The following is a 19909-nucleotide window of genomic DNA, read 5'->3' as shown; positions in this document are numbered from 1 at the left end:
TGCAGACCAGCTTGGATAGGTGTTGGGCATACATCACAGACATACATACATTACAGTTAGACTTGGCACTGCCACTTTCGCCCCGGCTGATTGCAGCACGGTCTGCTTGGTTTTCAATCCTCGCTCAGTTTGATGCAGCGAGGAACCAGTCTACATGGAAAGCAGACTCAAGCTTCCCAAGTATTATCTCATTCGTGCATCCATACGTTGGCTATACTCTTGGGTCTACATGCTACCGTGCTCTGGTCATAGTTTTAAATGGTCATTACAAGATCTTGACAATTTCGTCTCTTTGCCCCCCTGACACTGACAACCCCATTACACTGACTCTATTTCTCTCTTTGCTCCGACACTGTTCTACCCTCCCTTGACCACTCCTGTTCGCCCTCGCGCACCCGCTCAGTCCCTCTTCCTCGCCTTTCGATCAGCATGACGTCTAGCAGCTATTCGCTCCAAATTCTCCTGCGCAGCCACTTTCAACGCATCCAAACTGCGCATCATGGACAACACACCCTCCAGATCCATACTATCGACGGCTCGACTAGCAGCAGCAGCTTCATCCAGCATAGCGAGGAGCCGGATCTGTTCGTTCGTCCGTGTCGAAGGAGAACCGGTCGTCAAAGAGTCCAAGCTGGGAGCCGAAGCGGCAGCGGATCCAGTACCAGATGACGATCCTTGTTCTTTGTCGACCATGATCGATGCGCTCGATCCGCCCGACCTCTTTGCCCGAGTCGGTCTCGGGAGCGAAGAGAATTCTTCGATATCCCCATCATGATCACCAATCTTTGACTTTTTCGAGCTCCTCGTTCTGCGAGTGGACTCGGTCTTGCTCTTCGCAGTCTCCTCCATCATCACTTTGATCGCCTCGTCTTCTTCCCGCTTGCGTTTCCTGGCAGTCTCAGGACTTAAGAGTAGCTCGTCGTCTTCGTCGTCAGCCAGGACAGTAAGGTCTATGAGGGGTGAATGTCGCGAGATGGGAGTTGCATGGCTCAATCCAGACTTTGAGATGGTCTTCCCCTTGTTCGCTGAGATCGACGCTTGGACCGGCGTCCCAACTTCAATCTGCTCCATGCTGAAGTCTTCGATCTGCTCCACAGGGTCCTCGGCGTCCATCTTCCCTCGGGTAGGACTGAAAATCGTGAACGACGGAACGCGAGAGAGCCAGCCCTTGGCGGACGATAGGAGTGATGGTCTATTCCTGTTGGATTCAGACCAAGTCGGATGAGACGCCTCAACCATTACCGCTTCGATCGGCTCGGATTTCTCTTCTGTGCCGTCGGACGCTGGCCCGGAGTCGAGAGGTCTTCCAGTGCTCACACGAGGGCCAGACGATGGAACGAGGTCAACATGCGCCTGTGCATCTCTCGCGGACGTCCATTCGGCGTCCTGCTCCGGCTGTCCCATCGAAGCCAGAGACTGAGACCTCGAGCTGTTTCTGGACCGCCCAGCTCTACGTCTACGCTTTGTTCGCCGAGACGAGTGACCAGTAGGACCAAAAACGTCGCCGCCCACCTCCACATGGACAGACAAAGCAGTGCCTTGAAGTCCGTTCATGTCAACAGTAGAGTTGTGGACTTCCTCAGTCATATCGATAGCCATCGTCGCCGGGGGCCCAGATGCCGAGGACGAGGTTCCAGATACACCAGAATCCGCCACCTGTGCACTGCGGTCTGAAGAGGAGGTAACCTGTTGCACTCGTTGGGTCTCCAATTGCGATACGTCGGCATCGTAAGCTTCAGTGTGGTCATGAATGAACATGGCTGGATCGATCTCCATCTCTGAAGCGTCGACGAGGACTTTCGCGCTTTGTTGAGGGGCGGGACCAGGCACAGGCTTGACTTGAAGAGCGTGAGGGAAAAGCGATTGACTTTCCTCCTCTGAGAGAACGGATGGAGCGTCAAGACCAGATACGATAATCATGCCAGGAACAGCAGACAGGATCTGTTTCGCGAAAGATCGAACAGCGGCCGACATATCAGCGGCGGAGATCGTCCTCAGAGATGCCCAGAAGGCTTGGAAGGCAGCAGGCACACGCGCTGATCGAGCTCGGGACAGTCTGGGCGCGTAGACGTCCAAGTAAACCTCCAAAGTCTGGCCGTTGGCTGGGATAGCACCTGCGCCAACAGCGCCAGACAAGGCCGAAAGAACGCTGATGTAGAGCTCGTCCAAGGCCAAGTCGATCTCTTCCGAAGCCAAGCGAATTTCATCCGACATCCAGCAAACAAGTCCAGGTCGACAAGCATCCAAAACGGGCGATACGAATTCCGCAGGAAGATCTTTGATGACCTCGCTGAGTGACCTCAGAAGAGTGCCTACTGCCGGGCTGATCACGTGTAGTTCCCCAAGAGATGAGTTGGCTTGTGATTCCTCACCAGGGTACGAGTCGAGCAGGGCGTTGGATACCAGAGCCAGGAAATCGATTGGCACATAGTTTTCGTTGATCGAAAAATGATTCGCATGGTGCGCTTCGACAGGAACGAATGAGAGCCAAGAGAGAGCAGACGCGAGGCACGAAAGAGTGATGGTGGAAGATCTGGAGGGAATTGTACGTCAATTGCACGACTTAGTCTCTGGTGGCTTTGACTTACGATGTCTTTGCACCTTGTTCTAGAAAGTCTCTCAGATGTCCAGCAAGGTTCTCCAACACGCCCATGTTTGACCCCACTCGCTTTGCCCTGAAGCGCAGAACGACAGTCTTGAGCAAGTCTTGCCAAATTTGCAAATCCTCCGATGAAGCACTTGAATGCCAGGCAGAAGACACAGAAACAGCTCGAAACGGACAGGACAGCAGCGTGACGAGTAATTCGCCAGTATGGTTCGTCACGCTCGCAGTAGCAGACGGCTGAAGGTCAATGACCTTGACCCATTGACAAGCTGCGATCCTCCATACATCCAGCCGGAGTTCTTCCTGCTGTTCAAACATGAAGGGAAGAGCATTGGTGATGTCTCCAAGGAGTTTGCCAGCAAATCCAGCGGTAGATCCGACGTCGACGATCCGACGAACGATCTTACTGAAGGTGATTCTGGAGGATTCCTCAAGAGGTAAAGACAGCACTTGATGAGGGGACCTTAGCATCTGACCGAGTAAGCCTCCAGCAATGGTAGGACGTCCATTTGCATCACTGCCCAGTGCTTGTGCAGCGATGAAAGCATCGACAGAATGCGCTTGAGCAGGTGTCAGTCGGACACTGCTGAACGATTCTGTTCCCACGAGGTCAATAGCGATGTGAAGCAAGTGGGAAAAGAGATCCAATCTGAAGCTGTCGGCGTTGCGGATGGTTTTCGCATCCTCACACAGCCTAGCCAAAGGAACATGCGAAGCAGGGTCACGGTTGAAGATCTGCAGAAGGTGCCGAAGAACCAGCACCAGTCCCTGATTGAAAGTTTCGGCTTCGGTTTTGTTCTCACGAAGCGTCCCGAGAGCGTGCATGACGTTGCTCCACAAATGCGAAAGAATCGTCGGTAAGATCTGATGATCGCGGTCGGTCGAGATCCAAGGGGAGATGGGTCGACTAAGTCCAGTCATACTTGAAATGATCTCTTGATACAGGTCGAGAACCTTGTCGAGCCTCGAAGCGACCCACGCTGATCCCCACGAGGGAATCTCCACGGGGCGAATCACATCCGCTTCGAGTTTCATTTTGAGCTCAGGGACGAGAATCTCCTTTTCCACAAACACCTCTCCGCTGAGATATCGAGCGGAGCATAGTCGGTCCAGCGACCAGTCGGCCTGAGTAGATGTTTCGGGACGGGTGATGGCGAGCAGGATCTCCCATCCAAGCGTCTTGAGCTCGTCAACGCCACAGAGAGACGTGAGTCGCTTGATGAGCGGTCGAGCGACGCGGTCCCAAACCTTGTCCAGTCGTTCCAGCTTGGCATCTTCTTCAGCGTCTGCGTCACCTGTTGATACGCCGTCCGACGAAGGCATACCCGTAATCGCACTGATTTCCTTGGCAGGTTGATCCATATGGTATATGGCAGTCCCGCTGTAGGCGTAAATGATTGCCGCGGCCACCTTTCCAGTTGTCACCATCCAATCGTGTTGCTTTGTCCTTTCTGCTCGGTTCCATTGCCACTTGCCCTTGACCAGCTCGGTGGAGAAGTTCTTGGAGTCGGCAGCCTGAGCCAAGGCAAATTCGACGGGCATGAGAATAGTCTCCAGACGAGACTGCCAGTCATTGGCGGACGTGGATACCCAAGGTGAGAAGGATTGAACAAGCCCGCCTTTGTCGTTGAGGGAGACAGCCGAGTTCGTCATGAGGTAAGAGTGAATAGCATGGCACCAAGCCACGCTGGCGAAGAGAGGTCGAACGCCGTTTGTGGTCATGACCAGTGATCGCTGTGAACGGTCAGCAGAATGCAGTCAGGCAATGTGAGTGACTCACATCCATGATGTGGTTCATTCCACTTGGGCCGGCGGCGAAGGTCGAAGTCTCATACGCCTGACCCATCAAGCTCATGATGATTGACCAAGTCGCACAAGCCCAAGCGACACCACCGGCAGCACCGACCGTATCCTTGAACATGCGTTCAAGCTCCATCCATTCCATTCTCCTCTCACCCGTCGAGTTGTAAATCGTCGAGACACCTCTGCCCTGAGGTCTGATCACAGACTTCAGATGAGACACGACGAAAGCCTCGCTTCGCTGGACAATGGGTCGATTCCGGCTCCATTCGTCCGCGTTCGATCGATCGTACAGCATGTTCAGCTTGGCAGCGACAAACGAAGCGGCAGCAGCCGATGCCTTGTTCCGCAGGATGAGACTGTTGGAAGTCAAGCCCCTCAAGCAAATAGGGAGCAGACTAGCGTATTCGGCGAAGAAGACACTTGGATAGTGGTTGATAATATTGATGATGGCGTGATAGGCCTCTCTTTTCGCCTGTCCCATGTCTTTGAGTGAAGGTACACCGGAACCAGGTGGCGAACCTAGAGCATCGTTGAACATTGCCTCGATAGCTCGCACGACCTTGTCTTTGACGGGGAGGATACACGCTTCTGGCAATTTCATCGAGCTCAAAAGCAACATTGCAGTCATGTAACTTCGCTTCTGATTCGGAGTGGGCAAGCGGGCAATCCTTGGGACTAGCAGGACCTTGTCCAGCAAAGATGTGAGGTCGGCTTGGGTGAAGCATTCCCAGAGATGTGAAGAGGAGAAGACTTGAGTGAGAAATCGAAGGACAGCTTGACCGACGCCGGAAGCCTCGCGACGAAACTTGACTTCAGCTTCTGTGTAGCCCCGGCGGAGAGGTTTGGTCGGTGAGCTCTTGGTTGAAGGTGTAGCGCTGGGCGATGGGGTGAATCGAGATCGAATCGGAACGGCATTAGAATCTGTCAGAGGTTTCAAGTCCGCGAATGGAGTCGAGTCATCCTCTGTGGCGTCATTCGATATCCGTCCAAGGATCCTGAGTACGTCTCTCTGCATTGCTCTGACCATGGCCGGTGCTTCATCCCGAAGAGGCTGAGTAGCTAGTCGGATGACCTCTTTCGAAGCCGGCGAGGAGTTTGCAGCGGATAGAATCGAATCAAAGCGGTGTCTGAGCCTTGCTCCAAGTGTATTGTAAGCTTCTTCCAGGCTCAACAGCTCTTGTGGTCCGTCAAGGATCATCCTGACTAGAGATTCCGAAGCTAACTCTCCACTCGCTTCAACCTCTTCTTCCTCTTCTGAAGCATTGCTCGATTGGTCATCGGCTACTTTCGGTTCGTCTGAAGCTGCACTGTCGTCTGATCCAAGAGGATCAACCACCAGCCTGCCTTTTCCCTTGTCTAGAGGATCGTAGGCCATATCATCTGCGATGCCATCACTTGCAGCTTTTCGAAGCATGGCGAGTTGAAATGAATCCCGAGCTTGGAGTCGAGGTCGACTACCAGTCACAATGAGCCTTGCTGGTTCTTTGTTGTTCAATGTTCCTTCCTCGACCGAGGACGCGATGCGGATTTCAGAGACTCGGGCTTTCAAAATTGAGCGAAGGATCGAGGGGGATGATCGATGTGGGGTGGATCGAGGTTGAGAAGAGGGAGAAGATGATGGTGACGATGATGTTTCGACGGGAGAGGAGGAAAGAGGGAGGCATTCAGATGCCTCGGTGTCCTGGTGGTATGATCTGATGGACTTTGGCGGTGGATCGTCGATGGAGGGTATGATAGAATGATCTGAATGAAAGAGTTTGGTCTGGGTCCGAGGAGAAAAGTTGACAGCTCGGCGTGTAAGAGCTGCAGAGGTCAGGACGAAGGAAAGAGGACTTTCGAGAACTCGATTCGCTCACCGACAGTCTTTGCTGGCGCGAGTGGGAGCAATGGTTCGGACCGACTGGGTCCCGCGGTTGAATTCCTACAAACTACGCGTTTTGACGGGGACGAGCTCTGAGCATGACAGTAGTACGAAGAGGATGATGAAGATGCAGGTAGGATCTCATCGGAAGGTACTGAGAAGCTGACAGAATGAGAGTGAGCTACGATGGACATTGGAGGGTCGTCCAAGGGGATAGACGGCGCGGAATGCAAGGATGGTAGGACGAGACGTGACGAGGAGGAGTGGGTCGGGCGGCGTGCTTGTGTGGGTCCAGTGAGAGTTTCGTTCGCTGTCTAATATGAGAAATTCGTTCAGGTTTCAGTCGTGACGGGTCCAGTAGTGTTGAGAGACCCTCGAATGTGGATTGTCGTATATGATGAAAGAGGAGAGAAGGAAGAGTGTCTCCCAGTCGTCCCAAGTCCATCTGTTAAAAAGTAATGTTCATCCAAATCGTCGACGCCTCCTTCGTTCTCCTCTCGCGTGCACAAAGCCAAAAAGTGAGACGCGACTGGGATGGGAATACAACCGTGGGAAAGCAAGGCGGCAGAGTGCCACACAGGGGATCAAATGGAAGAATTCCCGGCAAAGTTGAAAAAGCCAGCAACAGCAGCTGGTAACACCATGTCACTGTCCTATACTAGTTGATCGCAAAGCCGGGGGGTTCTGGAACCGTGTATAGGGGGAGACTACCAATGAGGATATAGAGAATTGCTGCTACTGCTGCTGCATCAACGCTTTTCCCTGCGCAGCTTACAACATGGCCGATCTCAAAGTAAGTGACCCATTCTCTGCCCAGTGTGAAAAGTCACTGGCATGTTCCCCCTTTCATGTCAACACACGCTGACCCGCCTTTCAGGAGTTTCTCTCGCTTCTCGAGAGCACGGTCAAAGCTCCTCGCTTGTCTGGATCCAAAGTCTCGCTCCTCTCTACTCAGTCAAAGAAATTGGAACCCAAATCAGATACAGAGTTCATTTCGACCTTTCTACGACTCAACAAGTCTCTAGGGAAAAAATCGACCTCTAGGATATCTTCACTCTATGTGTTTGACGCCATTGCTCGAGCGAACAAGGGTATCAGTGGAAGGGAAGGGCTGATGATGAAGATGGAAGGGGTAGTGGACAGTTGGGTCAATGAGATGTGTGAGGATGGAAAGGGTGGCGTGTGGACCGAAGGCAGGGTGAGTAGTGCCCACTGAGGTTTCAATCTATGGCATCAACATGCGGGGCCTCCACATTGAGCGGAGCGGATCCTCAGGTTGGAAGTGGAGGTGTGCTGACTCATTTCTCCTCTTCCAGGACAAGACCCGCAAGATTGTCGATATTTGGACAAAATCATCCACTTTTCCTCAACCATGCTTGGACCGGCTTTCTGCAAGGTTAGCAGTAGCCTCAGCTGACCATTCAACTACACCTACAATGTCGCCTCCAAGACCGATCATGTCTCCGGCATTACCTCCATTGGAAGAGAAGGAAAACAGAGGTTTGGGGGCGCATGGATTTGGACAAGGTGAATTGCTCTCTCTTCTCTTTTCGTTTCTGTCTCGGTCGTCTGTCCCGTCATGACCTCATTTCGCTTTCTCGCCCTGTGCTTTGCCTGCCATCTGTCCTTTCGTCGTGCCTCCGAGGTATGCTTCATCGATCATGTCGAGTCCTCAAGGTCAATCCTATCCTGTTTATCGCAATACGAGTCGAGAACACGTCTCTCGCCATACTACTAACCGTGCAGACTCACAAGACGGAGGGGAGAAGAAAAAGATTGTAATATGGAAAAATCACCCCTTGACCCTCCAATACCCCCTCCCCCCCCTCTCTTGCCAACCCCATCGACACCAATATGGCATGCATCCCATGCGGTCAGAAACGTACGATAGTGGCTCTTTCGCGCTAGAGAGGGGTAAAGCAATGCCAGACCTCCATGGTGCACAATCTCAGGACACATAACGTCCGTCCGTCGTGTGACAATCTAGAAAAAAGAGCGGGATACCAGAGGGAGATACATTCCCCAGACTTTAAGGACTGGGATGTCCTAGAATGGAGACAAGGTCCAAGGATCTGTGTACAGGGATAGGGTCCCAGGCGTACGCGCCGTTGGACCCAGTCAACTTTGCTCCTTTCACGATGCCGAATCAAAATATTCTCCCAATCCAAACTGTGGCTGGCCCCCTTTGCCGTGTTGCGTGTTCATATACGTGAACTTTTCGCTGAAACCTCTTTTTCCTCCTTGTCCATGTCCTGTCGCCCCCCCATCGATCCGATTCGCGAATCTCTCTCCAAATCCCACCAGGTACACCTCCCACATCGACACCACCACCTGTCCCGCCTGGATCCCTCCCACCGGAAATCCAAAAATTACTCGGCATATCAGCTCAATCAGCCGGAGCGGCTCTCAACGGATCGTAAGTGATCATCATTGGAAATATGAAGAGCTCATCACTACCACTCTCCATCTTCCAGTGCATCGCAAGGCGGATCCACAACTGCGGGCGGAGTTGACCTCGCAACGATCTTGGCGGGGATCGCAAAGCCTCAGCCTCAGCCTCAGCCTCAGCCTCAGCCTAGCGCGCCGTCTCACGGATCACAACCTATCAGTACCACTCCAGCCGCTGGCGCTGTTACACTGCCTAATCCTCTTGCAAGTCTTAACTTTGACCCTAATCAGCTCGCGGCTTTGGCCTCCTTAGCTGCTCAGACGAAGCAACAGAGCTCAGCACCCTTACCGACCCCTGTACCTGGTCCAAATGTGAACGCGGGATTCAACTCTTTGCCTCGTCCACCAGCAGTTCCATACAACGGTCCACACGCTGCTCATGGCTCGCAAGGTCCACATGGATCACCGCCTCTCGGCGGGTCCAACGATCAGCGAGCACTCGGCTTTGGTCCTGGACCATCGAGGCGAGACTCCCGCGATTCAGGAGGTCCAGTAGGCACAGGACGATATGGTTCAAGGTCGTCACCCAGTCCTCCGCGTGACGGGTACCCTCCGAGACGCTACGGGGAAGGGCAACGCGATCGGTTCAATAGACAGAGGCCGAGATCAAGGAGTCCTCCAGGTCGATACGGTCGCGGACCACCTGGACCGCCGCCACCCGGACAAGGATGGCAAGATGGTCCAAGAGGTAGCGGTGGCGGTCCTGATCTCTCGCAACCTCCTGCATCTCAAGAGTCTGGTCGGTGGGGTGACGGTGGTGGAGGACACAACAGGACCGATAGTTGGGAAAGGGATGACAGGTCATCTGGACGTGGAGGCTTCGGCGGAGGAAGAGAACGAGGTAGAGGAGGAGGAGGTGGTGGTGGTGGTGGTAGAGGAGGACGCGGTGGGCCAGGGGGGTACGGACGAGGAAGAGATGACTGGGATGGCGGTCGAGACGGATTCGGTGGGCTAGAAAGAGGATTTTCTGGTCCTTCATCGGCGCCAGTTGATTCCATGGGTCAAGGACCAGGTCGCGGATCCGCCAATTTGCCGACTGTACCTGATCCTCAGGCATCTGGTCGTGGAGGCCGAGTCTCTCTTCCTGTACAACCTGGTAAGGACGAGTTTGGACGGGATTTACCAAGCGGAACGACCCAGGACGAAGGAGAAGGAGAAGAAGAAGATATGGCCCTGGACGATTCAGACGACGAAAGGCCTAAGGCGGCCATGACGATCCAAAATCCAAAGCAAACTGCACATGACCAGCCACCATCTTCCGGACTTGGATTTGGTCCTCCCGGTTCAATGCCTGCTGTGAATGACGCACCTCATGCAGCTGCACAGCCTGCGTCTTCTGTACCCAATCTCGACTCGTTCGACCGCACAACATTCAACCCTGCTGATCCGAATGCTTGGTCCACACTTGCACAAGCTTGGCAAGCGAGTATGGGTCGTGAGCCTAATCAGATGGAATTGATGGAGTGGTTGGCGACGGGCATGGTCGGAGGTTTCGGCATGATGGGTGGAGTGACAGGCGGCGGGATGAACCAGAGCTAAGAGGAGCATAGACACGCTCATTTGAGGGGAGTGAAAGGGTTGAAAAAGTGACGAGAAGCACGACCTGGCGTCAGTAGCATTAGCTATCGACAGCCTGAGCGATCAATGTATAGACCCCATCACGTCCCAAATCTCCGGTTCGATCTGCATGAGGGGTGATAGCCAGAAAGACAGGGGGATAGCCAGAAAAACAGGTGATACATTGTGCCTAATGCGAGTGAGACGAGACCGAGATGCAGCGATGCGAGAGACCATGAAGACTGTCAGACAGACTATTTTTGTAATATGTTGGACAGCCTTGGAAATGGGATTGTCAGCAAGTGTTTTGGCGCTGAGAGGAGCAAAGACCCTATGCTCGAGGCAACTCGCTCGCGCTGTGCTCTCGAGCGAAGCAGAACTCGGGCCCTGGGGCGCGCTCACTCACCAATCTAATCCCTCTTCCAAACCCTCTCCCTTCGTCGCGCAACTCCCTCTCACACTCCACTCTCTACCCTTTTCCTGACCTGCCAGACCGAGTTTATCCGAGACCTCTGCAGGACTCAAAGCACCCTTTATATCCTGTTTATTTGCGAAGACAAGCACCGGGACGTTTTTGAGTTCATCCTCTGCCAACATGGTCAAGAGTTCTGAACGAGATGTCGGCAGACGTGACAGATCAGACGAATCAATCACGTAGATAATCGCCTAGAAGGCGGAACGGACAAAATATCAGCATGAACCCCGCCGTGAAGAACGCCAACGGTACAGAAGGAGTTGGGGTAAGCGGAAGCTCACCTGTGTGTTGGCATAATAACATCTCCAATATGGTCTGATGGATGATTGACCGCCTAGATCCCAAACTTGAAAGTTTATATTCTTGTACGTTACAGTCTCGACATTGAATCCGATTGCTATAGGGAGAGAGAGAGAGATAAGTTTCATGGTGGTGAGTCGAGTGGACATGAGGACGCCGAATGTTCATCTACTCACTCGGTATCGTAGAAACCACTTCCCCGATCTGTCATTGACGATCAGTTCGTTGAACCATTCAACCAAGCATCAAATCAATGCCTTGTGACCACATACCTGCAACCGGTACAATATCGTCGTCTTTCCTGCTGAATCTAATCCGACCATCAATATCCTCACTTCACTCCCTTTGCTCCAAAATGAGAGGGCAGAGAAGATCCGAGAGATGGATAGACCCATGATGTGGATAAGGTGAGTAGGTGATGGGGATCAACGACTTCAAGCTGAGGGTACGAGATGGATATGACGCGCCAAGGGTATGTTCGATGGGGGAAAAGGTCCTACAAAGTTGGTTGACTAATCGAAGAAAGTCTCCGTTTCAATCGAACCAGCGGTGAATGTTACTGTCGCTGTGTGGCTGATAGAACTGATGATCACGATATCTTACACAGTATTCGCCGTACCGAAAGCAAGCGAGCGAGCGAGTGAGTTTCTCAAGTCTCTGGGGGTATCGTGTCTGGACGTGAGGGGTTGGATGGATGGGCAAAATATTCGACGAAAACAGGGGTGGCGTTGTGTCTCAATTAGAAATATGGTTAATGGGGATTTTGTAATCAATGGAGATCAAGCGGGAAAGTATTAGAAATATGAAACACACTCTTCTTCGTGTGGGTCGTTCCGAAAGATTTTTTTTGGTTTTTGGGAATCTCTACTATCATCGGCCTCTACATTCATGAAGCTCGGAATGACAGACATGGATCCTGACAATGGAGAACATGAGGAGGTGAAGAGGATCAAGGACAAGTCCAAGGAGAAGGCGAAGCAACCAGCTATCGATTCAGATGCAAAGGCAGCGAAGAAAGCCGAGAAGGAGGCGAAGAAGAAGAAGAAGATGGTGAGTTACTCTGAGTGAACTGCACCTTGAGATAATGATTGACCGGACTGGCTGAATTCCAGAAGCAGGAGGGAGCAGATGTGAAGGATGAGCCGATAGCTGAATCATCGGTATCAGAAGGGAGAGGATTGGTCAAATCTAGGTCCGAACTGGAAGTCGCCAGGATGCTGGAACCGAGCTCTGAAGGGGACGATGAGGAGACAGTGGTTGAGGCGGATGTGGCGGATCTGAAGAGCGAAAAGAAGAAGAAGAAGACGACGGACGAGGAACAGAAGAAGACGAAGAAGAGCAAGAAGTCGAGCAAGGAGGAGAGCAATGACATCTTGGTAGAGGAGAAGAAGGAGAAGAAGGAGAAGAAGGAGAAGAAGGAGAAGAAGGAGAAGAAGGAGAAGAAGGAGAAGAAGGAGAAGAAGGAGAAGAAGGAGAAGAAGAAGGAGAAGGAGAAGAAGGACAAAACGGTGGAAGTCGAAGCAGAAGCAGAAGCAGAAGTAGGATCTCCAGAGCAAGAAACGCAGGGCAAGAAGGACAAGAAGAGAAAGGCGAGTGAAGCGGAGGGAATAATCTATGGAGAGGGCGATGGTGAAGCAGCCCAGAGCGGGAAGAAGCAGAAGAAGAAGAAACGGAAGAGCAAAGACGCCGACGAAGAAGCCGACGTCGAACAGAGTGTGGAGGGTGGCTCGAGCGGGAGCAAGAAGAGATCACGAGAGCCAGTCACTGAATCTGCAGGTGAGTTCCTGGGATATTTCTCACTTGAGCCCGGGTTGACACATCGTAGATGTCACTACTGTCTCTGAAGAACCGAAAAAGGCCAAAGGGAAGAAGAAACAAAAGGCTGTTGGTCCAAGTATCTCCTTAGGGGAGATTGAAAGTGATGAAAGAATGAGCGAGACGGCGAAGAATGGTGAGCGAGTCGGGAGGATACGAAAAGACAGGGAGAGACACAGAGAGAGAGGCGAACACATATCAGCACCGCTTCGTTCTGGCAGTTTCGAGCTGACTCGCGTACCAGCTATAATTTATGTTCATCAACATTCGTCTCAACTTGTACCGTCTGAGCCTGCGACTCAAGGTTGGAAATTCAACAAGGCGAAACAGAACTGGCTGGTCAAGCACGTTTTCGACAATGCTCAAGTGCCAGACGAGTATGTAGAGTTGGTACTGGGTTATCTCAAGACTATCCAAGGCATGGGCAGAGCGGTAAATCCATCTCTCTCTTTTCTCTTTCTTCGAATCGCTGTCCGCTGAAACGGCTTCTTCTCCACTGTAGCATTTGATCGAAGTTGCCAAGGGTCATTCCAAGCCTAAGGCTGCTGCTATTGAGCAAGCCGCGGTCGAGCACGAGGATTCAAAGGCGAAGCCAACAACGACCCAGGACAACACTGTAAATGCCAAGGATGGGATATCTGGAGATGCCTCGCGCAAGACGGATCAGACCACCGCTGCGGATGCGAACGAAGACGACGTCACAGCCAAACGAGTGACTTTTGACCAGACCGTATCTTCTGGCGATGCTCAAGCAGACGAGCAACAGCTGATGGCGGACGACGAAGCGGCTGAAGCTGCTGCTGCTACCGACGAGGCGAATCGGATACAGATCAGGATAGATAGAGCTAAAAAGGTTCTCAAAATCCTCGGGGCGAGGTAGATTTGAAGAGGCTGAAGTGATAATGACGATGGCCTGTTGAAGAGGCACGCACACCGTAATGACGAAAGATCATTGATATTGATCTTATGATGAGGGCATTTCATGTAGTAAACGATAGCTAGCATGCACATCGAACGAGACGCAATGTGAAGCCGGGATGAAAAAAATCAGCTACTGAGCTCGAGCTCTTAAAAGACATCTCGAGCTTTTGCCAGTACCCTCGAAACTCAGAAGCTATACAGCACACCCAAAGAAACACCTCATCAGTCTTGGAGCTCTGTGCGCGCAGATTGACCTGGCCCAATACAATTGTATGTTTTCTGCATCACTCCGAGAGGTTTGGTAGTCAACATGAAGAGTGAGTCTACGGAATCCATATATCAAAGAATCCGATCGCGGGAGGGAGAGAGGACGAGCAAGGGAGAATTGAAAACTATAGGGGGAGAGCGTATCGGGACAAATAAGGGTGTTGGGAGGTGCTCGTCGGTGTCGGTGTGGTCGATTTGAGGGAGGAGGGTGATCGCGTGTGAAAGAAGGCGTCTCAGGCGGTCACGAGGGTGTGATCCTCGAGCAATGAAACCCATGCGCATGAAAGAAAGTGACGAATCGACACCGGCTTTGCCATTGGGGCCACGACCAGGTACCGAATGCTCTCCCAGAAAATTTCTAGGATAATCAAAGATCCACAAAGGGATAGCTGATCATTCGCATTCGACGTATGAAGCGTGACTGATTAAAATCTTTGCTCGAAAACCCAGGGTGACAACCATGTCGATGGCCTATTCGTTGACGCAAACTTGTTCAGTCGAGGGTGGAGTGTGACATGCCACGTGGTCGAGTGCCAGGGCAATGATATCGGAGAGCCGAACCAAGGAAGAAAAGTCATACGATGCTGATGTCCAGTCGAAATATTGACCAGACAAGCTGAAGGATATGATACAATATGAGACGATTTTTGAATTTCGCTCGCACAGAAGGGAGGGTGAAGGGTATCGATGTTGGGAAAACTATAAGGGGGGTATAGAGCATCCGTGACTTTGGCAGGCGCCAAAGAGGGCGAGCTGGCCAGAACATGTGGGGCGACGGAAGGGGGAAACATGGTGGGAGCAAAGAGTTGAAAAGACCTTGCGAATCAATCAAGGTCGGTTGCTGTCATGCTGTGGGACGGGGTTTTCCCAGAAGGGAGAAGATATGTCGATAAAGTGTCTATTCCAGCCAGAGTCGTCATGTCGTGCGTGCGGGCGTCAATCAAAGAGGAAGGGTATCGCGGGAAGAGGTTGATATCCAAAGTGAGAAAAAGTCAAATGTCGGATTAATGATATCGAACCTCGATTCCAGATTGGTGCGACCTGTAAGCGAAAACAAGCTGGCACCACGTCTGAATCCCGAAGGGCGAGCCGAACCAGCGAGCGGTCATCCTCTGCCGCTCATTCTTCTTTCGTCGACCCAATCCCTTCCCCTTAGGTCCCCTCGATTATCCTGAAACAAGACACCGAGGCAGATCTTTACACACGCGAATCTCGTCTTGAGTCAAAAGCACGAGACTTCGACTGAACGCCATCCGTCTACCACTGTTGTTGATCTCCACGCATGTTGTTCCTGGTCGTGCTTCTCAATTGCCTCTGAGAATCCATGCCGCTTTGCTGAGCCTGTTGGGCCTGTTGGGCCTGCTGAGCCGCTTGTTGTTGCTGTTGTTGCTGCTGCTGCTGCTGCTGAGCACTGACGGCAGCAGCATTGGCCGAAAGATCCTCCGGTCGGACGCGGATCTTGGTCGGATGCTGCATACCTTGCATCTGAGCGACCTGGTCTTGAGCAGCACCTTGTTTCTGGCCAGAGAGCACAGACCAATCAAAGATGTAATCGTATTGGAAGCCTTCTCGGACGAAAAGATCTCGGAAAAGTTTTCGCAGATACGAGTAGTCTGGCTTGTCGTCGAATCGAAGAGATCGACAATAGTTGAGGTAGATGGCGAACTCATTAGGGAAGGCTCGGCAGAGGGATTCAGTGGGAGTGGTCATCTCTGCGAACGCGTCAGAACGGCTTGCTGGATACGATGCGCTAGCTCTACTCACTCTTCTCCATGATTCGGTCATACTTCTGCTTCTTGGTCGCCGCTTTGAGACCTTGCCAGGGAAGTTGTCCACGGAGGAAGTACTGGAGGGCCTCAGCTGCGACGTCCACGCTTCTAGGTCTCCACTCACCATGAGGACATAGCCCAAAGATTCGAGGTCATCACGTCGAGACTGCTCGACACCCAAGTGGGTATTGATGGAGGTGTAACGAGCCGTTCCTGTCAAGTTCTTGTTCTCCCTGTACGGAATGTGGAGGTGTGTCTTGGGGTCTCGATACTTTTTGGCGAGACCGAAATCGATCACATTGACCTGATTTCCACGCTTGCCGATTCCCATGAGGAAGTTGTCGGGTTTGATATCTCGGTGGATAAAGTTTCGAGAGTGAATGTATTCGACACGGGAGATGAGTTGATCGGCAAGGAGCAAGACAGTCTTCAAGCTGAATTTACGGTTGCAAAAGTTGAAGAGATCCTCAAGGGATGGACCGCTGGATGGGGGGTGAGCACATGGGCCCTCTCTGACCACAGTCCACTCACAGTAGGTCAAGGACCATGGCATGGTAGTCACATTCTGTGCCGTACCATCGGACGAATGGCACACCAACACCACCAGCCAAGGACTTGTAGACTTTGGATTCGTACTCGAGTTGAGGGTGCTTTGCCTTGACGGATTCGAGTTTGATGGCAACTTCCTCGGCAGTGACAATGTTGACACCGAGGTAGATATCACCTGCGAGGTGGTCAGACGAGGCCCGAGGCCCGAGGCCCGAGGCCCGAGGCCCGAGAAACTCACCAAACGATCCACTACCAATCTTCTTTCCGATTCTGTACTTTCCTCCCACACGGAGGTCCATGGACGTCATTCTGGTGTTGGAAGCGTAGGCCATGGTGGTGGTGAAATTTGAAAAATGTTGTGATGGGAAGGCGATAGGGCGGCGATCGTATTTTTGCGCGGGTGTGGATGGAGCCGACGATGATGATGAAAGAGAAAGTAGTGCACAGGTTCAGTCGAAGTCGAAGTAGTTTTCGTTGGGGACGACAATCGAGCGGAGAAGCGTAGCGGATGACAAAGGAGGATTGGTATTCAGACGAATTCGTGTTTGAGACGCAGAAAGTGCGAGAACGAGGTGATGAGAAGAGACACAGAAAAGGGTCAGCAAATGTAGCTATATGATTCGACCAGACGCAACAGCAAGTGGCAAGGTGAGGTAGATGGGATAGAATGGGACGGGGACGAAACGTGGAAATGCGCAAGCAGAGCGGAGCACGGCAATGCCAAGCGATTTTAAGGTGGTGGTGGCTTGTGTGGAAGAGCGTGATGGAGAGAAGGATGAACTGGCGCAGAAGTGTGCAAGAGGGATCGACAACGACAACTCACCTGAGTAGATGCCAGAGGGTCTTGTGTCTGGTGAGAAGACCGAGACACGAATGAAGAAAGGATGGAGGGGAGGGAGGGTTTTAAAAAAGGTCGAGAGTCACGTACGACGACGCTAGACCCGTCGTCTCTCGGCACAGAGGGCCGCTGACAAATGAGGGTGAGGGACCTCTCCGGGGACGTGTGAAAGAGCGAGGGAGATTGCAGAGATGCGAGGCTGTATAGGAGTGAGTGAGGTAGCAGATAGAACGAGAGGGTTCAAACGGAACAATGACCGAAGGGGGATGAAAGAAAGGGGTTTCAGAAACGGTTTTTTGGGGGGAGGGGAGTTTGCGTATCACGGAGTCGAGTCGATCGGCCAAGGCAGTGATGGGTAGTATGAAGGGAAGGCGTGATGATACGGTTTGGAGGTGTGTGATCGTCGGAATAGGATGGTGAAGGAATAGATGGACAAAGGGTTGATGGAAAAAGTGGTGAGTCAGCCTAATTCGCAACACGCTCCTTTTGACGGGAAGAGGGGAAGAGCGAGGCGCGGCGCCAGGCTCTTTTGGTTGTGTCTCTATGAGCACAGAGAGAGATCCGCGCCCTTGAACGTTTAGGTCGCTCTACTCACCTTCTGTGTCTGATGAGCCCTCCTTATGGAGTGTGTGCTAAGATGTGTAATGGAGTGAAGGAAGATGCGGTTGGATGAATCAGAGGTGTGACGGAAATGGTTGCCCCCTAAGAGAGAAGAGAGAGAGAAGAGACGCCGCGTATCAAAAAAATTGACTTGAGGCGGGGAGAAGAGAGGCGGCGCGGCGGTGGCAGCTTAGCAACCCAGCGTAATCGATTCTCTTATAACGCCGAATGTGGCACTCTGTCTCTGTCTCTCTGTGAGCCGCGCGTCTGGGGGTATTCAACCTGGATGCATTGTCTTCATTTTGGGTTGCTCACAGACAGAACAGACCCAACCTCATCATGGTGAGCAGAGATCATGATGCATGAGTCTGACGACTGATGTCTCAGTCATATCGTCTGGTCCCACCAACAGCTTCAAGCTCAAACGATCACCATGTGGTCTCTACTCAGGTGAGAGATACCTTCTTTAGCCTTTTTGATATTGATGCTCTGATGATTTAGGCCACTGCGCATCCAGAGCTAGGTCTACACGATGCCATGCGACATGGACCTTCTTCCGCAGCTCAAAGTGTAGCTCCTGATAATATCAGTCCGCTTCAAGCGAGGTTAGAAAAGGTCAGTTGCGTCAATGTCTCATCGCCCATTTCTTCTCTCAAGCTGACTTGCTCGCTCGCTTCTCAGTGGTCAAGCACTCAACATGACATGCAACAGACAATGCACAGAAACACATTCGGACTCGCTTTACCCTTGAGGACAGCTATGGAAATGAGGATCGTCACTCAGGTGGGTAACGTGGTCAACCCAGCGGTTCAATGTTGCCTCCCCCCGCCTGTCTCGGACGCTGACTCACCCAACCTCTCACCCATTTAGTCCCCGCATCACCCCTCCATGATCGCCGCTACGCCTTCTTCTCTACCTCTCGGTGGCGGTCCCAATCTCGCTGCGGAGATCCTCGCAGGGACGGACGAGACCCTTGACGTGGCGGACTTCATGGTTGGAAATCGATTGTTGAACGTGCCGATGGATGAGAGGGCAGTCATGGAGCGATCCAGAGGAATGTAGCGAGCAGGTCTCGAGAAACGCCTTTCGCATTAAACAGCCATGAACCAGCCCATGACGCTCAAAAGCAGGGCAGCATGATCGCATTGAGCGCAATACACCCCATGTACATGAGAAATGCATATTGTATTTATTCGGCCACGCAGATTACCACTGCTGCCTAGCTGTCGCTCCCTCACGCAATGCTCTGGTACCCATTACGTCCAGGAGCAGGACCAGAAGGCGTATGACCCTGTGTGTTTCCACCTTGTCCGGCGCCTTGACCTCCTTGTGGTGCCCCGCCTTCCTCTACATCATCCTCATCACCTCCAAGTCTGAATCCACCGGACGAAGGGAAAGCACCGGGAGGAGGTGCAGATGTAGTAGTGGAAGGTGGTTGATGGGAGGATCTAGGTCCAGCTCCAAAGCTTCCAGGCATGCTCCAATCTGCATTCGGAGGTCAGCGTGAGAAGAGAGCGCTCCCTCCATCTCCATGATCACCTACTCTGCGATGCTCCTCCCAATCCTTGAAAGCTAGGAGGACCGAACTGTAGATCCCCTCCACGTTCTCTCAATTGATTCAGACATGTGAAGAATATAGGCGCCTTGAGTATCATCACGATGATATTGAGGATCCCAGAGAATCCAAAATTCACAGACAAGATATGAAAGATGTCAAAAACGGCAGAGACAAGGATGAGGTTGAGGAACTGCGGCGTGAATGGCGTCAGATATCTTTCTGACCCCCCCAAAAACACTCACCTGCCGGGTGAGTAGAGTCGAGCTAGGCATCTCATGAGCCACGAGTCCAAAGAGCTAGAGAGATCGTCAATACCTACGCTGTTTCGCACCATTACATAGCACTAGCACACCACCCACCAGCAGTGGAAAGTTCCACACGGTGCCACCCTTCACAGACGCAGTGACCAGTGAGATAGATGTCCCAGCAAGCAGCAACTGAACTGCATCTTGATTTGCAAGACGATCTTGGAAAGACATGTTGAGCGCAGGTGCTATAGGGTATGCTCAGGTTACACGACGCAGTTACAACTCGCATCGCTTC

General features: G+C 52.3%; 7 protein-coding genes across 7 annotated transcripts; 3 read left to right on the top strand and 4 right to left on the bottom strand.

Moving 5' to 3' along the window:
• Positions 1-175: 175 nt before the first annotated feature.
• BD324DRAFT_656397 (hypothetical protein) lies at positions 176-6729 on the bottom strand. The gene is made up of 4 exons (XM_022018842.1): positions 6265-6729; positions 4386-6211; positions 2589-4339; positions 176-2533 (listed from the first exon to the last, which is right to left on the bottom strand). The coding sequence occupies exons 1-4, from the start codon at positions 6461-6463 to the stop codon at positions 400-402; spliced, it is 5910 nt and encodes a 1969-aa protein (XP_021871309.1). The 5' UTR covers positions 6464-6729; the 3' UTR covers positions 176-399.
• Positions 6730-6902: 173 nt separating this feature from the next.
• On the top strand, positions 6903-8284 carry BD324DRAFT_437929 (hypothetical protein). The gene is made up of 4 exons (XM_022012785.1): positions 6903-7062; positions 7147-7467; positions 7586-7796; positions 7870-8284. The coding sequence occupies exons 1-4, from the start codon at positions 7048-7050 to the stop codon at positions 8049-8051; spliced, it is 729 nt and encodes a 242-aa protein (XP_021871308.1). The 5' UTR covers positions 6903-7047; the 3' UTR covers positions 8052-8284.
• A 2392-nt stretch (positions 8285-10676) lies between these two features.
• BD324DRAFT_579313 (putative small monomeric GTPase) lies at positions 10677-11444 on the bottom strand (the record flags this gene model as incomplete). Its single annotated transcript, XM_022013374.1, has 4 exons — positions 10677-10940; positions 11031-11146; positions 11226-11253; positions 11322-11444. The coding sequence occupies 4 exons, from the start codon at positions 11442-11444 to the stop codon at positions 10677-10679; spliced, it is 531 nt and encodes a 176-aa protein (XP_021871307.1).
• A 445-nt stretch (positions 11445-11889) lies between these two features.
• Positions 11890-13901, top strand: BD324DRAFT_625496 (hypothetical protein). Its single transcript, XM_022015805.1, has 4 exons — positions 11890-12825; positions 12875-13000; positions 13109-13296; positions 13367-13901. The coding sequence occupies exons 1-4, from the start codon at positions 12264-12266 to the stop codon at positions 13742-13744; spliced, it is 1254 nt and encodes a 417-aa protein (XP_021871306.1). The 5' UTR covers positions 11890-12263; the 3' UTR covers positions 13745-13901.
• A 1588-nt stretch (positions 13902-15489) lies between these two features.
• On the bottom strand, positions 15490-16678 carry BD324DRAFT_562606 (kinase-like domain-containing protein; the record flags this gene model as incomplete). The annotated part of the gene is made up of 5 exons (XM_022013019.1): positions 15490-15764; positions 15817-15898; positions 15946-16303; positions 16353-16545; positions 16609-16678. Coding segments are annotated over 5 exons (978 nt in total), but the record flags the coding sequence as incomplete, so codon positions are not given.
• A 1418-nt stretch (positions 16679-18096) lies between these two features.
• Positions 18097-18984, top strand: BD324DRAFT_625472 (proteasome maturation factor UMP1). The gene is made up of 5 exons (XM_022015804.1): positions 18097-18150; positions 18196-18258; positions 18310-18423; positions 18490-18591; positions 18679-18984. The coding sequence occupies exons 1-5, from the start codon at positions 18148-18150 to the stop codon at positions 18868-18870; spliced, it is 474 nt and encodes a 157-aa protein (XP_021871304.1). The 5' UTR covers positions 18097-18147; the 3' UTR covers positions 18871-18984.
• Positions 18985-19042: 58 nt separating this feature from the next.
• BD324DRAFT_650870 (hypothetical protein) lies at positions 19043-19845 on the bottom strand (the record flags this gene model as incomplete). The annotated part of the gene is made up of 4 exons (XM_022018223.1): positions 19043-19293; positions 19352-19556; positions 19609-19662; positions 19726-19845. The coding sequence occupies 4 exons, from the start codon at positions 19843-19845 to the stop codon at positions 19043-19045; spliced, it is 630 nt and encodes a 209-aa protein (XP_021871303.1).
• Between the last annotated feature and the right edge of the window lie 64 nt (positions 19846-19909).

The sequence above is a fragment of the Kockovaella imperatae genome, assembly GCF_002102565.1.
Source record: "Kockovaella imperatae strain NRRL Y-17943 chromosome Unknown BD324scaffold_6, whole genome shotgun sequence".
Lineage (NCBI taxonomy): Eukaryota > Fungi > Basidiomycota > Tremellomycetes > Tremellales > Cuniculitremaceae > Kockovaella > Kockovaella imperatae.
This window is presented reverse-complemented; position numbering and strand designations above follow the sequence as displayed.